Source organism: Bufo gargarizans, chromosome 5, assembly GCF_014858855.1.
Source record: "Bufo gargarizans isolate SCDJY-AF-19 chromosome 5, ASM1485885v1, whole genome shotgun sequence".
In the NCBI taxonomy this organism is placed as follows: domain Eukaryota; kingdom Metazoa; phylum Chordata; class Amphibia; order Anura; family Bufonidae; genus Bufo; species Bufo gargarizans.
In genome coordinates this window covers 267,386,078-267,408,656 of record NC_058084.1, presented here as the reverse complement: position 1 = coordinate 267,408,656, position 22,579 = coordinate 267,386,078, and the positions used below count along the sequence as shown (strand labels likewise).

Genomic DNA, 22,579 nt, shown 5'->3' with positions numbered 1-22,579 from the left:
AGGAAAGGAAGATCAATACACTGAACAGGAATTATATTACATGGAGAGGCCTACATTTTTAATTGAAGTAGTAATCATGAGTGGACAAATTGCACCATTGTGAATAAGTGATGTGAAAACTGTGGAGAACAACGTGCCATTGACGTGAGAGGTGAATGTCGGCTATGAAGGTGAGTGAGGGTTGATGACATGCACCAGGGTCACCTCTGCTAATGAAGTTGCATTGGCAGAAAAGGCTTCACTTATCAGCAGTATCGGAATTGAACCTGCGCTGATTGTCAAAGTGTTGCCTTCTCCGATAAGTCACATTTCTGCTTCATTGAACGTATAGGCGTTGGCATGTCAGGTGAGAAATATCAGAGAACAAACACCCTGCAACCATTGCTAGAAGAACAGAAGCTGGTGGTGGCAGTGTTATGGTCTGGGGGATGTTTTTGTAACATTCTTTGGGCCACTCATCCATGTGGAAGGCACTCTCGACTAATTTGGGGATGAACCCATCCTTGCAGATCACGTTCAACCCTACATGCTGACTGCCTTCCTTGGGGCGGTTGGAATCTTCCAGCAAGACAATGTGACATGTCACACGGCTAGAAATGTCTAACATTGGTTGGAAGAGCATGGCCATGACTACTCTGGCCCCCTAATTCCCCAGACTTGAACCCAATTGAGCATTTTTGGGACCACTTTGATCATCATGTTCACTCTATGGATCCTTCCCATGGGGATGCACTGCAGTCAGCATGGCTCCAGATGCCTGTGACAACCAACTAGGACATTATTGAGTCACTCCCAGGCTGTCTAGCTGCTGTCTATGCAGTCTATGCTGTTCTCTCTCTCTCTCTCTCTCTATATACATTCACAAACATTAGGCTTTCTATGCAGCGTCCGTGGGTGGGACCATTGATGTTCTATGCTCTCCACCACAATGAAGGTATAAAGGACCAGTCAGCCACTTTCAGCAATGGCTCGGAAAGAACCAGGACTCCAGAGATAATTACAAGAGGCAGGAAGCAGTTATTGCTTCCTGACATATATTATTACTGTAGCTCTCAAACATCGAGAGCCATAAATAAAAAGAGGCTGATAGGTCACTGACAGCTGAGCACTGCACCGGGCGGTCACACCACTACCGGGTCACCTGCGGTCTCTATAACCACTCTGTAAATGCTAAAACATTCCTTAAAGGTGAACATCGGCTTCAACTGGATGAGAGGCCTGTAGAAATTATTATTAGAACACTTTAATGGTAGAAAGTACAGAAAACAATCCAGAAGTATCTAGCTATCCAGAGAGGAAGGCCTGACCCCCACTGCTGTCTGTACTAACGTCCTCATCTACCATGTGACTCTATCCAGTATCTATCTAATATCTATCTATCTAGTATTTATCTATCCAGTATCTATCTAATATCTATCTATCTATCTATCTATTATTTATCTATCTATTATTTATCTATCTATCCAGTATATATCTAATATCTATCTATCCAGTATTTATCTATCCAGTATCTATCTAATATCTATCTATCTATCTATTATTTATCTATCTATTATTTATCTATCTATCCAGTATATATCTAATATCTATCTATCCAGTATTTATCTATCCAGTATCTATCTAATATCTATCTATCTATTATTTATCTATCTATTATTTATCTATCTATCCAGTATATATCTAATATCTATCTATCCAGTATTTATCTATCCAGTATCTATCTAATATCTATCTATCTATCTATTATTTATCTATCTATCTATCCAGTATATACCTAATATCTATCTATCCAGTATTTATCTATCCAGTATCTAATATCTATCTATCTATCTATCTATCTATCTATTATGTATCTATCTATTATTTATGTATCTATCTATCTATCTATCCAGTACCTATCTATATATCTAGTATTTATCTAGCTATCTAGTATCTATTCATCTAGTATCTATTATTTATCTATCTAGTATATCTCTATTATTTATCTATCTATCTAGTATCTATTAATCTAGTATCTATTATTTATCTATCTATCTATCTAGTATCTATTCATCTAGTACCTATCTATTATTTATCTATCTAGTGTATATCTATTATTTATCTATCTAGTGTATATCTATTATTTATCTATCTAGTGTATATCTATTATTTATCTATCTATCTATCTATCTATCTATCTATCTATCTATGTATCTATCCATTTAGTATCTATCTAGTATTTATCTATCTATCTAGTATTTATTCATCTAGTATCTATCTATCTATTGTCTATCTATCCGGTATCTATTCATCTAGTATCTATCTAGCAACTATCTAGTATCTATCTATTATTTATCTATCCAGTATCTATCTATCTAGCATCTATCTATCCGGTATCTATTCATCTAGTATCTATCTATCATCTATTATTTATCTATCTATCCAGTATCTATCTATCTATCTATCTATTATTTATCTATCCAGTATCTAGTCATCTAGTATCTACCTATCTAACTATCCATCCATGCATTCTTGCTGATGGCCCCTCAGGTAAACAGTTGATGACGTCTGTGTAAGTGACAGTTAGTGAGACACGCCCCCGCGGTAGTCACCGGTGCCTGCCAGGTACATGGCTGTTACTGCTCCAGCTGGTATATGTAGCCCATAGATGTGGGGGGTCGTACTGCTATACAGAATATGGCTGGCATGGGGGCGGGTAGTTGTTATGTACGGGACGGCAGGCAGGGCTCCTCTCAGGGGCAGGTTGGCACCCACCGGGGGTATGTCTGTCCGTGTACACATGTGGCGCAGAGCCGCAGCGCAGTGAGTGCTTCTTACTGGAGTCTCCTCCTCCTCATGTCTCCAGCAGATGAGCCGCAGCCTCTTCCAGTGATGGAGCCGGACACACAGTGACCCCGGTGCCCGCACACAGCTGCCGCACACATCCTCCCCGGGCACCAGCCCTCTGCCGCCGGGATGCAGGAGGAGCGGGGGGCTGACAAGCCTGAGGACGAGCCGGCGGATGGGAAACAGGAGCCGGCGGAGGAGGACGCCCACCCGGACACCAGGACCGACTCGGACAGTGTGGAGAGCAGTGACACCCCGAGCCCGCCGACCTGCAAGATCTGCTTCCAGGGGCCTGAGCAGGTAATGGAGCCTGGCGACATGACGACTGTGACTGGCAGAGCTGCCACATCATGCTCATCTCATCTGCCCGTGATAGCGGACGGGACCGGGCATTCCCGTAGCGCCAGCTACATGCCCTACTGCCCTGCCCTATTGCCCTATTATAGTGCCAGCTACATGCCCTATAATAGTGCCAGCAACATGCCCTACTGCCCTATTATAGTGCCATCTACATGCCCTATAATAGTGCCAGCTACATGCCGTGTAATAGTGCCAGCTACTTGCCCGACTGCCCTATTATAGTGCCACATGTCCTACTTCCCTATTATAGTGCCAGCTTCATTCCCTATAACAGTGCAAGCTACATGCCATACTGCCCTATTATAGTGCCAGCTACATGCCCTGTAATAGTGCCAGCTACATGCCCTATAATAGTGACAGCTACATGCCGTGTAATAGTGCCAGCTACTTGCCCGACTGCCCTATTATAGTGCCACATGTCCTACTTCCCTATTATAGTGCCAGCTTCATTCCCTATAACAGTGCCAGCTACATGCCATACTGCCCTATTATAGTGCCAGCTACATGCCCTGTAATAGTGCCAGCTACATGCCCGACTGCCCTATTATAGTGCCAGCCACATGTCCTACTTCCCTATTATAGTGCCAGCTACATGCCTGACCTGCCCTATTATAGTGCCAGCTACATACTTTATAATAGTGCAGCTACATGCCCTACTACCTTATTATAGTTCCAGCTTCATGCCGTGTAATAGTGCCAGCTACTTGCCCGACTGCCCTATTATAGTGCCACATTTCCTACTTCCCTATTATAGTGCCAGCTTCATTCCCTATAACAGTGCCAGCTACATGCCATACTGCCCTATTATAGTGCCAGCTACATGCCCTGTAATAGTGCCAGCTACATGCCCGACTGCCCTATTATAGTGCCAGCCACATGTCCTACTTCCCTATTATAGTGCCAGCTACATGCCTGACCTGCCCTATTATAGTGCCAGCTACATACTTTATAATAGTGCCAGCTACATGCCCTACTACCTTATTATAGTTCCAGCTTCATGCCCTATAATAGTGCCAGCTACATGCCCTACTGCCCTATTATAGTGCCAGCCACATGTCCTACTTCCCTATTATAATGCCAGCTTCATGCCCTACTGCCCTATCATAGTTCCAGCTACATGCCCTATAATAGTGCCAGCTACATGCCTGACTGGCCTATTATAGTGGCAGCCACATGTTCTACTTCCCTATAATAGTGCCAGCTACATACCCTACTGTCTGATTATAGTGCCATCTACATGCCCGAGTGCCCTATTATAGTGCCAGCCACATGTCCTACTTCTCTATTATAGTGCCAGCTACATGCCTTATAATAGTGCCAGCTACATGCCCTACTGCCCTATTATAGTGCCAGCTTCATGCCCTATAATAGTGCCAGCTACATGCCCTACTGCCCTATTATAGTGCCAGCTGCATGCCCTATAATAGTGCCAGCTAAATACCTGATCTGCCCTATAATAGTGCCAGCTACATGCCCTATAATAGTGCCAAATATACATGCACTATAATAGTGCCAGCTACATGCCATATAATAGTCCCAGCTAGATGCCTGACCTGCCCTATTATAGTGCCAGCTACGTGCCCTATACTAGTTCCAGCTATTTGCCTGACTGCCCTATTATAGTGCCAGCTACATGCCCTACAACAGTGCCAGCTACATGCCTGACCTGCCCTGTTATAGTGCAAGCTACACGTCCTATACTAGTCCCATCTATATGCCCCACTACCCTATTATAGTGCCAGCAACATGCCTGACCTGCCCTATTATAGTGTCAGCTACATGCCTGACCTGCCATATTATAGTGCCAGCTACCTGTCCTACTGCCCTATTATAGTGCCAGCCACATGCCCTACTGCCCTATAATAGTTCCAGCTACATGCCCTACTGCCCTATTATACTGCCAGCTACATGCCCTATAATCTTGCCAGCCACATGCCCGACTCCCCTATACTAGTGCCAGCTACATGCCCTACTGCCCTATTATAGAGCCAGCTACATGCCTGACGCGCGCTTTTATAGTGACAACTACATGCCTGACATGTATGGCATAACTATACACACATGCTGCAGAAAAGACCAGTGATCCATCATATGTACTACAAATACACATCCAGAGCTGAGACTGTACAGAGGTAGTGGTATACCACAAATACACATCCAGCGCTGACACTGTACACAGGTGGTAGTATACCACAAATACACATCCAGAGCTGACACTGTACAGAGGGGGTAGGTAGTATACCACCAATACACATCCAGAGCTGTAATATACCACAATTAGACATCCAGAGCAGTAATATACCACAAATACACATCCAGAGCTGACACTGTACAGAGGGGGTAGTATACCACAAATAGACATCCAGAGCGGTAATATACCACAAATAGACATCCAGAGCGGTAATACCACAAATACACTTCCAGGGCTGACACTGTACAGAGGGGGTAATATACCACAAATACACATCCAGAGCAGACACTCCACAGAGGTGATTATATACCGCAAATACACATCCAGAGCCTACACTGTACAGAGGCAGTAATATACCACAAATACACATCCAGGGCTGACACTCTACAGATACACATCCAGAGCTGTAATATACCACAAATACACATCCAGGGCTGACACTGTACAGAGGGGGTAATATACCACAAATACACACCCAGGGCTGACACTGTACAGAGGGGGTAATATACCACAAAAACACATCCAGAGCTGATACTCTACAGAAGCGCTAATATACCACAAATACACATCCAAAGCAGACACTCCACAGAGCCTGTAATATACTGCAAACATACATCCAGAGCTGACACTGTACAGAGGCAGTAATATACCAAAAATACACATCCAGAGCTGACACTGTACAAAGGCAGTAATATACTAGAAATACACATCCAGAGCTAACACTGTACAGAGGGAGTAGTATACCACAAATGCAGATCCGGAGCTGACACTGTACAGAGGGGTAATATACCACAAATACAGATCCAGAGCTAACACTGTACAGAGGGAGTAGTATACGAAAAATACACATCCAGAGCTAACACTGTACAGAGGGAGTAGTATACCACAAATACACATCCAGAGCTGACACTCTACAGAGACAGTAATATACCACAATTACAGATCCAGAGCTAACACTGTACAGAGGGAGTAATATACCACAAATACACATCCAGAGCTGACTCTGTACAGAGGCGGTAACATACCACAAATACACATCCAGAGCTAACACTGTACAGAGGGAGTATTATACCACAAATACAGATCCGGAGCTGACACTGTACAGAGGGGGTAATATACCACAAATACAGATCCAGAGCTGACACTGTACAGAGGGGGTAGTATACCACACATGCACATCCAGAGCTTACACTCTACAGAGACAGTAATATGCCACAATTACACATCCAGAGCTAACACTGTACAGAGGCAGTAATATACCACAAATACACATCCAGTGCTGACTCTGTAGAGAGGCGGTAACATACCACAAATACACATACAGAGCCGACACTCTACAGAGGCGGTAATATAGTGATGTGTACCTTGGAATGTAAACTTATTGTACAGTTGTGTTCAAAATAATAACAGTGTGTTTAAAAAAGTGAATAAAGCTCAAAATCCTTTTATTTCCATGCACACAAATGAATTGGGAACACTACACATTCTATTCCAAATCAAAACAAATTTGTGCAGGTCAGGGCAGGTTAAAGTGAATATAGACTGTTCAAAATAAAAGCAGGGTTTGTATTCTTCTTTACAAACTCAAACATTCACCATATAAACTGAACTGTTTGAAGATTTTGCTTTCCTTTGAATCACTTAACTAATATTTAGTTGTATCACCGCTGTTTCTGAGAACTGCTGTACATCTGTGTTGCAAGGACTCAACCAACTTCTGGCCCCTGTGAACAGGTATTCCAGCTCAGGATTATTGGACTACATTTCACAGTTCTTCTCTATTTCTTAGTTTTGCCTCAGAAACTGCATTTTTTATGTCACCCCACAAGTTTTCTATTGGATTAAGATCCAGGGATTGGGCTGGACACTCCATAACGTCAATCTTGTTGGTCTGGAACCAAGATGTTGCACGTTAACTGGTGTGTTTGGGGTCTTTGTCTTGTTGGAACACCCATTTCAAGGGCATTTCCTCTTCAGCATAAGGCAGCATGACCTCTTCAAGTATTATGATGTATTCAAACTGATCCATGATCCCTGGTATGCGGTAAATAGGCCCAACACTGTAGTATGAGAAACATCCCCATATCATGATGCTTACGCCACCATGCTTCAGTGTCTTCACAGTGTACTGTGGCTTTAATTCAGTGTTTGGGGGTCGTCTGACAAACTGTCTCTGGCCACTAGACCCAAAAAGAACAATCTTACTTTCATCAGTCCACAAAATGTTGCGCCATTTCTCTTTAGGCCAGTCACTGTGCTCTGTGGCAAATTGTAACCTCTTCAGCACATGTCTTTTTTTCAACGGTGGGACTTTGCGGGGGCTTCTTGCAGATAGCTTGGCTTCACATAGGCGTCTTCTAATTGTAACAGTTCTCACAGGAAACTTTAGACCTTCTTTGATCTTCCTGGAGCTGATTGTTGGCTGAGTCCCTGCCATTTTGGCTATTATTCTATCCCTTCGAATGGTAGTTTTTCGCTTTCTTCCACATCTTTCAGGTTTTGGCTGCCTTTTTAAAGCATTAGCTGAACAGCCTATTATTTATTTTCTGCACTTCTTTATATGTTTTCCCCTCTCCAATCAACTTTTTAATCAAGGTACGCTGTTCTTCTGAACAATGTCTGGAACGACCCAGTTTCAGAGAGAAATCCACGGTAACCAGCATGTACAACATTTGCTGCCTTCCTTTCTTAAATAAGGGCAATAATTGCCACCTGTTTTTTAAAGAATGAATGACCTCACTCATTGAACTCCACACTGCTATTATTTTGAACATGCCCCTTTCAATAAGTGATTGAATTACAGAGAATCAGCAACATGCATGTCATGACTGTTGGGTCTGTTGGGTGTCTATTACTCTACTACACCTGCTAGTAAATTATTTGCCATGTAGAAATATAATTCCTACCGTGATTGGTCAGGTTAGTGATGTCTGACTGCTCTCAATATGGGGTATCCAGTGCAGAATGATGGGGGAATTTTTATTTTTTTATTTTAGCACAAGGCTGCAACATAACAAAATGAAAAAAGTGAAAGAATCTGAAGACTTTGTGAAAGCACTGTATTTACAGATCCCACGTGTCCTGTATATTATCCACACATTTAACATGTGTCTACTTGTCTGTCTGTCTGTCTCATATCTATTTCATGTCTATCTAATCTATCTACAACACTGACCTACAGTGGTGCTTAAAAGTTTGTGAACCCATCAGAATGTTCTATATTTCTGCATAAATGTGACCTAAGACTATTTCAGATTTTCATACAAGCCCTAAAGGTAACCAAATCAAACAAATGAGTGTAACATATTAGACGTGGTCCTTTATTTATTGAGAACTAGCCACCAATCAGATTGATCCTTTCATTTTCCAAAGGTGCGCTGAAAAATGAAAGGTGGAACCTGGTTGCTAGGGGCAACTAAGCCAGTTTCTCTTTGCACCAGTTTTGATAATTCTATACCTTGCACTTTATTATCCTTTCTCCTACCATTCTTTGGTAGAATGACTTGTATGCTTATCGTTGTCTTGAGATTCAGCTCACAGACAGATCTCCTGACATTTGATTTTGGAATTTGCTGGTATAATTCACAATTTATTGTTCCATCAGTGATGGCACGCTATTCTGGCTCAGATACAGCAAAACAGGCCCAAACCATAATGATACCACCACAGATCAGATAAGGTTTACACTGGAATGTAGTGTTTTCCTTTCTCCAAACATAACACTGCTCATTCAATCCAAAAAGCTCTATTTTTTCTATTTTGGTAAAATCTATCCACAAAACATTGTTCCAATATCCTCTTGGCTTTTCCTGGTGATCTCTAGCAAACTGCAAATGGGTAGTAATGTCATGTACACCATTGTTGGATTCATAGTTGCTTAGATGTTACCTAGGGTTCCTGTGTGTCCTTGTATTGAATTTCCTCCATTTGAACACAATCTGTGTGACCGTGGATTAGTGGAGTCCAAACTTTAGGGATAGTTTTGTAGACTTTGAGCATCAACAACTCTTCTTCTGAGGTCCTTTAGAAATCTCATTAGTTCGAGCCATGATACCATTATACACTTCTACAAACACATGCTGTGAAGATCAGACTTTAAAGATTCTTGGGGTCATTTATTAAGATCAACGTTTTAGACCAGCCTTTACATAACTTAGGCGCATGCACCGCCAGCCTAAATATACGCCAGCTCTCTTGCTAGTGTAGATTTAGATAATTTACGCCTTAAATAGGCGTTGAAAATTATAAATGAGATGGGCCTGCTGGCCCGCCCACACCACGTCCCTTTTTTTAGAACTGCCGTACTTGCCGTGGATGGGGAAGAAGTCGCAGATTTGGCCGCAAATTTTGGCGTATATCTATTCATAAATGCCCCCCTCTGTTCTTTAAATAAAACAGGTCTCCCACTCACACCCGATTGTCATCCTATTAATCGAAAAAACCTGCCTCTAATTTCACCTTCAAATTATCTGCTAATCCTAAAGGTTCACATACTTTTGTCTCTCACAGACGTGGTACTGGATCATTTTACTCAATAGATAAAGGACCAGGTCCAATATTTTTTTATACATCTGTTTGATTTGGTTACTTTCAACTACTTTTAGTACTTGTGTCAAAATCGGATGTAGTTTTAAATCAAAGAAATATAGAAATTTATGAGGGGTCTGCAGTGAAGCTCCACTGTTGTTTAGGCCATGACGCAGTATGATGATCTTCTGAATATGAACCATCCATCTGCTGGTTTATAGATCCAGAGCCTCAGTAGTGAAGTGTGGTTATGTGAAGAATCAGTCTCAGGGACTGTGGAGAAGGTTCAGCACCATAGACAGCTCACTAAGCCAACAAGAGACTCTGTAGCTCCTCAGGTCTTGGCCAACCACCTGACTTCTCAGATCTTAGATGTTAGATGGAAAAGGGAAGTTCTTTGACAGTTTCATTTGGCATTTATTACTACAGTGATGTATAAGAACCTGTCTACAACCACATTTGATTCCTTCATAGTACGAATAAGCCTTATGTTGAAGTAAGTTTATACTGTTTTAATGCTTTTACTTTGTCCTGCTGTGACCCTTTCCTGAGTTTTTATTAGATTTCTAGGACACTTAATGTTTGTGTCACATCTTATTGTCTGGGCTGACTGGGTCATGCAGTTTTAGGCCTCATTCACATGATTGTATTTTTCTTCCACATCTGATCCACATTTTTGGCAAATCGCACACGAACCCATTCATTTCTGTGAGGCCTCCAAAATTGCAGACGCCACACAGATGTCATCTGTACGCTGTTCTATGCTTGTCCGTTTTTCCTAACAATAATAGGCATTTCTATTAGTGGGCCCGTGAAAAGTGCAGCATGCACAGGGCATGTATCCGTATTTTGTGGATCCGCCCTTCATGGAGCCCATAATAGATATGGTTGTGTGCATATAGACATAGTGTCAGTAATTTATTTTCAGTACTTTTCTTCTACATAGACAGAAGATAGATAGTTAGATAGATAGATAGATAGATAGATAAATAAATAGCAAGATAGATATTTGATAGATAGATAGTAGATAGATAGATAGCAGATAGATATGAGATAGATAGTAGATAGCTAGATAGATAGATAATAGATAGATAGTAGATAGATAATAGATAGATAGTAGATAGATAGATAGATAGTAGATAGATAATAGATAGATAGTAGATAGATAGATGAATAGATAGATCGATACATAGCCAATATATAGCATGTAGATAGATAGATTAGATATTAGATAGATAGATAGCAGATAGATATGAGATAGATAGATAGTAGATATATAGGTAGATATGAGATAGATATGAGGTAGGTAGATAGATAGATAGATAGATAGATCGATAGATACATAGCAAATATATAGCAGGTAGAGAGATAGATTAGATATTAGACAAAAGAGGAAGGTTGGGCAGCACAGCTGTATAGCAAGTCCAAGCGGAGTTTTTCTACTATTTTACGCCCTGGAAGTGCCCTGGAATTTCTTCTAGATTAGATATTAGATAGATAGATATAGATATTGTAAAGCGCTGTAGAATATGTTGGCGCTATATAAAGAGTATTATTATTATATGAGATGATAGAGATAGATAATAGATAGATACATAGCCAATATATAGCAGGTAAATAGATACAGTAGATTAGATATTAGATAGATAGACAGAAAGAAAGATAGATAGATAATAGACATGGAATATTCGTGCAGTAATGCATTGCGTTTTGATGAATTCTCAGCTCTACAGGAAATGAAACCGCTATGAATATTTATCTGATTCTGGGTAAATGTAATGTGTTATTACTTGACTTATCATTTCCAGTAGATATCTGAGCTGCAGAGCCTGTGCCCGTGTAGCTGCAGGTATGTCATCCCTCTAAACAGAATTTACAGCACGCTGTAAGTTAGGAAATCCTTCTCCCTTCTCATTAGGCTGGCAGCAGGGCTCTGGACTGTGGCAGATTGTGGGCATAGACATTGTTATGGCAGCCAGTCACATCCAGCCATATTGGACCTGAGGTTGAATTAACTCCTCACTACACTCACCTAAAGAATTATTAGGAACACCTGTTCTATTTCTCATTAATGCGATTATCTAGTCAACCAATCACATGGCAGTTGCTTCAATGCATGTAGGGTTGTGGTCCTGGTCAAGACAATCTCCTGAACTCCAAACTGAATGTCAGAATGGGAAAGAAAGGTGGGCTACAACAGCAGAAGACCCCACCGGGTACAACTCATCTCCACTACAAATAGGAAAAAGAGGCTACAATTTGCACAAGCTCACCAAAATTGGACTGTTGAAGACTGGAAAAATGTTGCCTGGTCTGATGAGTCTCGATTTCTGTTGAGACATTCAAATGGTAGAGTCCGAATTTGGCGTAAACAGAATGAGAACATGTATCCATCATGCCTTGTTACCACTGTGCAGGCTGGTGGTGGTGTAATGGTGTGGGGGATGTTTTCTAGGCACACTTTAGACACCTTAGTGCCAATTGGCCATTGTTTCTAACCATGTCCATTCCTTCATGACCACCATGTACCCATCCTCTGATGGCTACTTCCAGCAGGATAATGCACCATGTCACAAAGCTCGAATAATTTCAAATTGGTTTCTTGAACATGACAATGAGTTCACTGTACTAAAATGGCCCCCACAGTCACCAGATCTCAACCCAATAGAGCATCTTTGGGATGTGGTGGAACGGGAGCTTCGTGCCCTGGATGTGCATCCCTCAAATCTCCATCAACTGCAAGATGCTATCCTATCACTATGGGCCAACATTTCTAAAGAATGCTATCAGCACCTTGTTGAATCAATGCCACGTAGAATTAAGGCAGTTCTGAAGGCAAAAGGGGGTCCAACACCGTATTAGTATGGTGTTCCTAATAATTCTTTAGGTGAGTGTATACTCTGTCCGTTATTCAGGATATGGATATATTCTGATCAGAGCTGGATTTTCAGTTTGCACCGGCATACATTCTTCTATAAGCCGTGTGATGACCCAGGACAATGGGGGAGATTTATCAAACTGGTGTAAAGTAGAACTGGCTTAGTTGCCCATAGCAACCAATCAGATTCTACCTTTCATTTTTCACAGCTCCATTGGAAAATGAAAGGTAAAATCTGATTGGTTGCTATGGGCAACTAAGCCAGTTCTACTTTACACCAGTTTGATAAGGCTCACTTGTCACAGCTCCAGTGCCTGGTGATCAGCTCTTATTGCCGCTGGCTGCCAATACCCATTTATGCTGCTGAGTTCACAGGGTCAAATTTGCAGCATAGCCCACGCTAAATCTGTGGATTTCTCCACCACCAGTTCCACCCTGCAGAAATAGCCACATGGAGCAGACTTTGTGCAGTGGAATTACATGTGGATTCACTGCAGATCTCACCCCATGCATTGCAAGCAGTAACATCCACAGGGGAAATCAGCAGCATCAATTGACACGCAGCAGTTTTTAAAATCCGTACTTGGGATCCATTTCAACGGCAGATGTTTTCACTACTGAAATCTCATCCACTCTGCCAATGCTGTTCGGCGCTGCAGATTTTCAGCCTTCAACTCTGCTGTGGCAGATCTGCAGTGTGTCCGCCACCATGGGTGAACATACCCTAAAGGGGTTCTCCAGGAATACAGAGTTTTAGTTGTCCGCAGCCTGGCTCTCTAAACAGAAGTCTGCCAGCCATTCTCCGAGCTGCCTCAGCTGTGTCCATGTTCTGGTCCCGCAGTGTTGAGATCCAGCGCTGCATGGGCATGTTCACATGCTCTGCTGCAGCCAATGACTGGCTTCAGTGGTAATGTGGCCAGAAACAGCATGTCACCTTTGAAGCCAGTCCTTGGCTGTAGCGGAGCATGTGACCATGCCTATGCAGTGCCGGATGTCAGCACTGCGGAACCAGAACATAGACACAGTGGAGGCAGCTCAGAATCGGAGCAGCAGGGAACTGGTAAGTATGAATCTTATAAACGGAGATAAGCTGATAGCTGATTATATGTACACCATGTTTAATAAAAGACACTTCTTTTAACTGTTTATTTTACCCAATGGGCCTCATTTATCAAAACTGTGTAGAAGAAAATGGTCTGTGTTGCCCTTAGCAACCAATCACAGCACATCTTTAATTTCTTAATTTGCTCTGGTAAAACGAAAGCTGTGCTGTGATTGGTTACTGTGGGAGTTAAAAAAAGGCAGCTATGGTTGTTTTGATACAGTGGCGGAAATAATTATTTGACCCCTCACTGATTTTGTAAGTTTGTCCAATGACAAAGAAATGAAAAGTCTCAGAACAGTATCATTTCAATGGTAGGTTTATTGTAACAGTGGCAGATAGCACATCAAAAGGAAAATCGAAAAAATAACTTTAAATAAAAGATAGCAACTGATTTGCATTTCATTGAGTGAAATAAGTATTTGAACCCCTACCAACCATTAAGAGTTCTGGCTCCCACAGAGTGGTTAGACACTTCTACTCAATTAGTCACCCTCATTAAGGACACCTGTCTTAACTAGTCACCTGTATAAAAGACACCTGTCCACAGAATCAATCAATCAAGCAGACTCCAAACTCTCCAACATGGGAAAGACCAAAGAGCTGTCCAAGGATGTCAGAGACAAAATTGTAGACCTGCACAAGGCTGGAATGGGCTACAAAACCATTAGCAAGAAGCTGGGAGAGAAGGTGACAACTGTTGGTGCGATTGTTCGAAAATGGAAGGAGCACAAAATGACCATCAATCGACCTCGCTCTGGGGCTCCACGCAAGATCTCACCTCGTGGGGTGTCAATGGTTCTGAGAAAGGTGAAAAAGCATCCTAGAACTACACGGGAGGAGTTAGTTAATGACCTCAAATTAGCAGGGACCACAGTCACCAAGAAAACCATTGGAAACACATTACACCGCAATGGATTAAAATCCTGCAGGGCTCGCAAGGTCCCCCTGCTCAGGAAGGCACATGTGCAGGCCCGTCTGAAGTTTGCCAATGAACACCTGAATGATTCAGAGAGTGACTGGGAGAAGGTGCTGTGGTCTGATGAGACCAAAATAGAGCTCTTTGGCATTAACTCAACTCGCTGTGTTTGGAGGAAGAAAAATGCTGCCTATGACCCCCAAAACACCGTCCCCACCGTCAAGCATGGGGGTGGAAACATTTTGCTTTGGGGGTGTTTTTCTGCTAAGGGCACAGGACAACTTATTCGCATAAACGGGAAAATGGACGGAGCCATGTATCGTGAAATCCTGAGCGACAACCTCCTTCCCTCTGCCAGGAAACTGAAAATGGGTCGTGGATGGGTGTTCCAGCACGACAATGACCCAAAACATACAGCAAAGGCAACAAAGGAGTGGCTCAAGAAGAAGCACATTAAGGTCATGGAGTGGCCTAGTCAGTCTCCGGACCTTAATCCAATCGAAAACCTATGGAGGGAGCTCAAGCTCAGAGTTGCACAGAGACAGCCTCGAAACCTTAGGGATTTAGAGATGATCTGCAAAGAGGAGTGGACCAACATTCCTCCTAAAATGTGCGCAAACTTGGTCATCAATTACAAGAAACGTTTGACCTCTGTGCTTGCAAACAAGGGTTTTTCCACCAAGTATTAAGTCTTTTTTTGTTAGAGGGTTCAAATACTTATTTCACTCAATGAAATGCAAATCAGTTGCTATCTTTTATTTAAAGTTATTTTTTCGATTTTCCTTTTGATGTGCTATCTGCCACTGTTACAATAAACCTACCATTGAAATGATACTGTTCTGAGACTTTTCATTTCTTTGTCATTGGACAAACTTACAAAATCAGTGAGGGGTCAAATAATTATTTCCTCCACTGTATATGGGAGGTATGGGTTAACCTGCATTGTGGAGTGTGGTGGCGGTTTTTAAAATTATTTATTTATTTTGCCTTTATTTTTATTTATTTTACACTTTGCGCCCCCAATAAGATCCCACAATTCCTTTTATTTTATTTTTTTGGGGGGAGGGGGAGCATTTACCTTTACATTCTTTATTAACTGTGACTGACATATTAGTGAAAAACTTCACTTCTCTATAGGGAGCCCTGCTGTCACTTCTCTATAGGGAGCCCTTCTGTCAGTTCTCTGTAGGATCCCTGCTGTCACTTCTCTATAGGAGCCCTTCTGTCACTTCTCTATAGGAGCCCTGCTGTCACTTCTCTGTAGGATCCCTGCTGTCACTTCTCTATAGGGATCCCTGCTGTCACTTCTCTATAGGGAGCCCTGCTGTCAGTTCTCTGTAGGATCCCTGCTGTCACTTCTCTATAGGAGCCCTTCTGTCACTTCTCTATAGGAGCCCTGCTGTCACTTCTCTGTAGGATCCCTGCTGTCACTTCTCTATAGGGATCCCTGCTGTCACTTCTCTATAGGGAGCCCTGCTGTCAGTTCTCTGTAGGATCCCTGCTGTCACTTCTCTATAAGGATCCCTGCTGTCACTTCTCTATACGGAGCCCTGCTGTCAGTTCTCTGTAGGATCCCTGCTGTCACTTCTCTATAAGGATCCCTGCTGTCACTTCTCTATAGGAGCCCTGCTGTCAGTTCTCTGTAGGATCCCTGCTGTCACTTCTCTATAGGGATCCCTGCTGTCACTTCTCTGTAGGGATCCCTGCTGTCACTTCTCTGTAGGAACCCTGCTGTCACTTCTCTATAGGAGCCCTGCTGTCACTTCTCTATAGGAGCCCTTCTGTCACTTCTCTATAGGAGCCCTGCTGTCACTTCTCTATAGGAGCCCTTCTGTCACTTCTCTATAGGAGCCCTGCTGTCACTTCTCTGCAGGGATCCCTGCTGTCACTTCTCTATAGGAGCCCTGCTGTCACTTCTCTGTAGGATCCCTGCTGTCACTTCTCTATAGGGAGCCCTGCTGTCACTTCTCTATAGGAGCCCTGCTGTCACTTCTCTATAGGGAGCCCTGCTGTCACTTCTCTATAGGGAGCCCTGCTGTCACTTCTCTGTAGGGAGCCTGCTGTCACTTCTCTATAGGAGCCCTGCTGTCACTTCTCTATAGGAGCCCTGCTGTCACTTCTCTATAGGATCCCTGCTGTCACTTCTCTATAGGAGCCCTGCTGTCACTTCTCTATAGGGATCCCTGCTGTCACTTCTCTATAGGGATCCCTGCTGTCACTTCTCTATAGGAGCCCTGCTGTCACTTCTCTATAGGGATCCCTGCTGTCACTTCTCTATAGGGATCCCTGCTGTCACTTCTCTATAGGGATCCCTGCTGTCACTTCTCTATAGGGAGCCCTGCTGTCACTTCTCTATAGGGAGCCCTGCTGTCACTTCTCTATAGGATCCCTGCTGTCACTTCTCTGTAGGGAGCCTGCTGTCACTTCTCTATAGGGATCCCTGCTGTCACTTCTCTATAGGGATCCCTGCTGTCACTTCTCTATAGGGATCCCTGCTGTCACTTCTCTGTAAGGGATCCCTGCTGTCATTCTCTATAGGGAACCCTGCTGTCACTTCTCTATAGGGAGCCCTGCTGTCACTTCTCTATAGGATCCCTGCTGTCACTTCTCTATAGGATCCCTGCTGTCACTTCTCTATAGGGAACCCTGCTGTCACTTCTCTATAGGGAACCCATGCTGTCACTTCTCTGTTAGGAGCCCTGCTGTCACTTCTCTATAGGACCCCTGCTGTCACTCTCTATAGGAGCCGCTGCTCTATATAGGCCCCTGCTGTCAACTTCTCTATAGGAGCCCTGCTGGTCACTTCTCTATAGGAGCCCTGCTGTCCTTCTCTGTAGGGAGCCTGCTGTCACTTCTCTATAGGAGCCCTGCTGTCACTTCTCTATAGGAGCCCTGCTGTCACTTCTCTATAGGAGCCCTGCTGTCACTTCTATGTAGGATCCCTGCTGTCACTTCTCTATAGGAGCCTGCTGTCACTTCTCTATAGGAGCCTGCTGTCACTTCTCTATAGGAGCCCTGCTGTCACTTCTCTATAGGGATCCCTGCTGTCACTCTCTATAGGATCCCTGCTGTCACTTCTCTATAGGGATCCCTGCTGTCAACTTCTCTATAGGAGCCCTACTGTCACTTCTCTATAGGATCCCTGCTGTCATTTCTCTATAGGGATCCCTGCTGTCACATCTCTTTAGGAGCCCTGCTGTCACTTCTCTATAGGATCCCTGCTGTCACTTCTCTATAGGGATCCCTGCTGTCACATCTCTTTAGGACCCCTGCTGTCACTTCTCTATAGGAGCCCTGCTGTCACTTCTCTATAGGACCCCTGCTGTCACTTCTCTATAGGAGCCCTGCTGTCACTTCTCTATAGGGATCCCTGCTGTCACTACTCTATAGGGATCCCTGCTGTCACTTCTCTATAGGGATCCCTGCTGTCACTTCTCTATAGAAGCCCTACTGTCACTTCTCTATAGGATCCCTGCTGTCATTTCTCTATAGGGATCCCTGCTGTCACATCTCTTTAGGAGCCCTGCTGTCACTTCTCTATAGGATCCCTGCTGTCACTTCTCTATAGGGATCCCTGCTGTCACATCTCTTTAGGACCCCTGCTGTCACTTCTCTATAGGAGCCCTGCTGTCACTTCTCTATAGGACCCCTGCTGTCACTTCTCTATAGGAGCCCTGCTGTCACTTCTCTATAGGAGCCCTGCTGTCACTTCTCTGTAGGGAGCCTGCTGTCACTTCTCTATAGGAGCCCTGCTGTCACTTCTCTATAGGACCCCTGCTGTCACTTCTCTATAGGAGCCCTGCTGTCACTTCTCTATAGGGATCCCTGCTGTCACTTCTCTATAGGAGCCCTGCTGTCACTTCTCTATAGGAGCCCTGCTGTCACTTCTCTGTAGGATCCCTGCTGTCACTTCTCTATAGGGATCCCTGCTGTCACTTCTCTATAGGGATCGCTGCTGTCACTTCTCTATGGTGATCCCTGCTGTCACTTCTCTATAGGGATCCCTGCTGTCACTACTCTATAGGGATCCCTGCTGTCACTACTCTATAGGGATCCCTGCTGTCACTTCTCTATAGGGATCCCTGCTGTCACTACTCTATAGGGATCCCTGCTGTCACTTCTCTATAGGGATCCCTGCTGTCACTACTCTATAGGGAACCCTGCTGTCACTTCTCTATAGGGATCCCTGCTGTCACTTCTCTATAGGGATCCCTGCTGTCACTTCTCTATAAGGATCCCTGCTGTCACTTCTCTATAGGGATCCCTGCTGTCACTTCTCTATAGGGAACCCTGCTGTCACATCTCTTTAGGAGCCCTGCTGTCACTTCTCTATAGGACCCCTGCTGTCACTTCTCTATAGGAGCCCTGCTGTCACTTCTCTATAGGAGCCCTGCTGTCACTTCTCTGTAGGGAGCCTGCTGTCACTTCTCTATAGGAGCCCTGCTGTCACTTCTCTATAGGACCCCTGCTGTCACTTCTCTATAGGAGCCCTGCTGTCACTTCTCTATAGGGATCCCTGCTGTCACTTCTCTGTAGGGAGCCCTGCTGTCACTTCTCTATAGGAGCCCTGCTGTCACTTCTCTGTAGGATCCCTGCTGTCACTTCTCTATATGGATCCCTGCTGTCACTTCTCTATAGGGATCGCTGCTGTCACTTCTCTATGGTGATCCCTGCTGTCACTTCTCTATAGGGATCCCTGCTGTCACTACTCTATAGGGATCCCTGCTGTCACTTCTCTATAGGGATCCCTGCTGTCACTACTCTATAGGGATCCCTGCTGTCACTTCTCTATAGGGATCCCTGCTGTCACTTCTCTATAGGGATCCCTGCTGTCACTACTCTATAGGGATCCCTGCTGTCACTTCTCTATAGGGATCACTGCTGTCACTTCTCTATAGGGATCACTGCTGTCACTTCTCTATAGGGATCCCTGCTGTCACTTCTCTATAGGGATCCCTGCTGTCACTTCTCTATAGGGATCCCTGCTGTCACTACTCTATAGGGAACCCTGCTGTCACTTCTCTATAGGGATCCCTGCTGTCACTTCTCTATAGGGATCCCTGCTGTCACTACTCTATAGGGATCCCTGCTACAGCAGCCGCCCCGCTCCAGAAGCTTTACAATTAGTGCGCACCTGCGAGGTACAGTATATTCTGACTGCCCACATGTTTATAGTCTATGGGCAGTCAGGAAATGGTTAATGGGGAAGACATCTGAATGGGAATAGAGGATATGTGACTTCTGGGTCATTCTGCAGCCATTTTCTTGCCGTTAGAAGTTCATCTACATCATTTTTCGACTATGACATTTCCTAATAATGTAGTTGAGACCGTTGTGAAAGCCGTCCATGCTTCTGTTTTGTTGTCCTTCAACCGACTAAAATTTTCTGCTTGTTTTTTTACTTTTTACCTCTATAACTTCCAAGAGCAATCCCGCATTTTTAGGCTTAGTACCACACAATTACAATGTAATCAGATGGAATCTGTCTAGTACGTATAAACTGTGAGTTTTCTGGTTTATCACCTCTGGCTGGTACATCACTGGGATCCTTACGGGTAAAAAGGACAGGGCAAATAGATTCTTGGCTCTCTAATAAAGTAAAATAAAGTCAAAGACTCAAACACAGGTAATGACTGGGCATTAGCCTAATGCATTTTGTAGTCTGCTAAGATGTATTCTTTGGAAATTAGATTTGTACTCTGGAGTGATTCCCAATGTCTTCGGTGAAGGCAGAGTGACTGGGCATTTCTGATGCATGCCACTTTAGAAAGGTAATGGAGGAAATAAGAATATCAGCTTTTCTATGCAAGATGCACAAGTCATTTACTGCAAATACAGTGCACAAGTGCAGTGTGCAAGCCATTCTAGGATTGTGATTGCTGGGTTTACTGTCTTTATTGTGCAAAAATATGAGATGTATGTCTGGCCAAATCTTCCTGTTCTTTCTCAGCCCTTCATTCAGTTCTGCCCATTACAGCTCTGAACTTAAGATTTAAGATTGAAGGGATGGTCTGGTGAAGTCAACCTCTGTCCATATAACCTCTTTTTATGGACATCAAAGAGGCGACTCCCTTGCTTGTGACCATACATACACACACCATTAGGAGCCAGAACAAAAGGCCTCTATCGTTCTGGATTACTCTGAATGTCCACCATGTAATTAGGGATGTCACAGTACCAGCATTTTGATTTTGATACCAAGTAAAGTATCTAGATACTCAATACCAAATTGATACAGCGCAAAACCCCCCCAAAAAATATAAAGTCTGTCTCACCCCCACAGCCTGCCCACAGCGATTCCTGCACTCTCCCCCAGCTCTCGCCCCTGTAGTCTCCTTGACCCCTCTGCTCTCCACCCAGCTCCTCCCTCTACAGCCTTCTTGACCCCTCTGCTCTCCTCCCAGCTCCTCCCTCTACAACCTTCTTGACTCCTCTGCTTTCCACCCAGCTCCTCCCTCTACAGCCTTCTTGACTCCTCTGCTTTCCACCCAGCTCCTCCCTCTACAGCCTTCTTGACCCCTGCACTCTCCACCCAGCTCCTCCCTCTACAGCCTTCTTGACCCCTCTGCTCTCCATACAGCTCCTCCCTCTACAGCCCTCTTGACCCCTCTATTATTGTCCGCAAATCACGTTCCGTGGCTCCCTTCAAGTCAATGGGTCTGCAAAATATACGGAATGCATACGGAACACATTTTGCGGATCCATTCCTACTGCCCATGTGTTTACTGTTTACAAACATTACATTACATTACAGTAATGATTAACCCCTTAGTGACCAAGCCTGTTTGGGCCTTTATGACCAAGTGTTTTTCTTCCTTTTTTCATGGTCTCGTTCCAAGAGCTATAACTTTTTTATTTTTTCGTCTATATAGCTTTATGAGGGCTTGTTTTTTTACGGGACAAGTTGTAGTTTTTAATGGCACCATTTTGGGGTAAACATAACTTTCTGATTAACTTTTATTAACTCTTTCTGGGAGGGAGATGGGGAAAAATAGCAATACTGCCACTGCGTATAAATTTTATGGCGTTCATTTTTCGGTACAAATAACATATCTTTATTATCTGGGTCAGTACGATTACAGTGATACTAAATACTTATAATTTTTTTTACGTTTTACTACATTTTTTTCCAATAAAACCCCTTTTATTAACCCAAAAAATGATTTTGCATTGCCACTTCACAAGACCCATAACTTTTTTTTTCTTTTTCTATGGAGTTGTGTGAGGGCTTGATTTTTGAGGGACAACTTGTATTTTTCATTGGTATCATTTTGGAGTAAATGGCGCTTTTTGATCGCTTGTTATTACGTTTTTTATTTTATGGAATTTTTCTATGGAGTTGTGTGAGGGCTTGATTTTTGAGGGCCAACTTGTATTTTTCATTGGTATCATTTTGGAGTAAATGGCGCTTTTTGATCGCTTGTTATTACGGTTATTATTTTATGGAATTTTTTTTATTTAATAAATGTGTATTTTTTTTCTATTTTTTTTACTACTTAAAAGTCCCACAAGGGGACTATAATATACAGTATTTGGATTGCTTTTAAAATGTAATGCCTTATCTCTATAAGGCATTACATTTCAATAGCAATTCTATTCAAAGATTGGCCAGCAGGCTGCGCCAGAGAGGCACAGCCTGCTGGAGAGAACTGAAGACAGGCTCGGGGCCCTGATCGGAAGCGAGGTAAGCTTCCGAACACATCAGCACCCCGCGATCGCATTTTCGGGGTGCTGATGGGAGACAGAGGGAGTCACCTCCCTCTGTTACCTCTTTAC

At 43.4% G+C, this 22,579-nt stretch overlaps 1 protein-coding gene across 1 annotated transcript in view; it reads left to right on the top strand.

The window, feature by feature from the left end:
* The first annotated feature begins 2,899 nt into the window (after positions 1-2,899).
* Positions 2,900-22,579, top strand: part of MARCHF11 (membrane associated ring-CH-type finger 11) — a 77,949-nt gene continuing 58,269 nt past the window's right edge. The window contains exon 1 of the mRNA XM_044295278.1: positions 2,900-3,126. Coding sequence (XP_044151213.1) covers positions 2,956-3,126 — 171 coding nt within the window. The 5' untranslated portion in view covers positions 2,900-2,955. The remainder of the gene's footprint in view (positions 3,127-22,579) is intronic.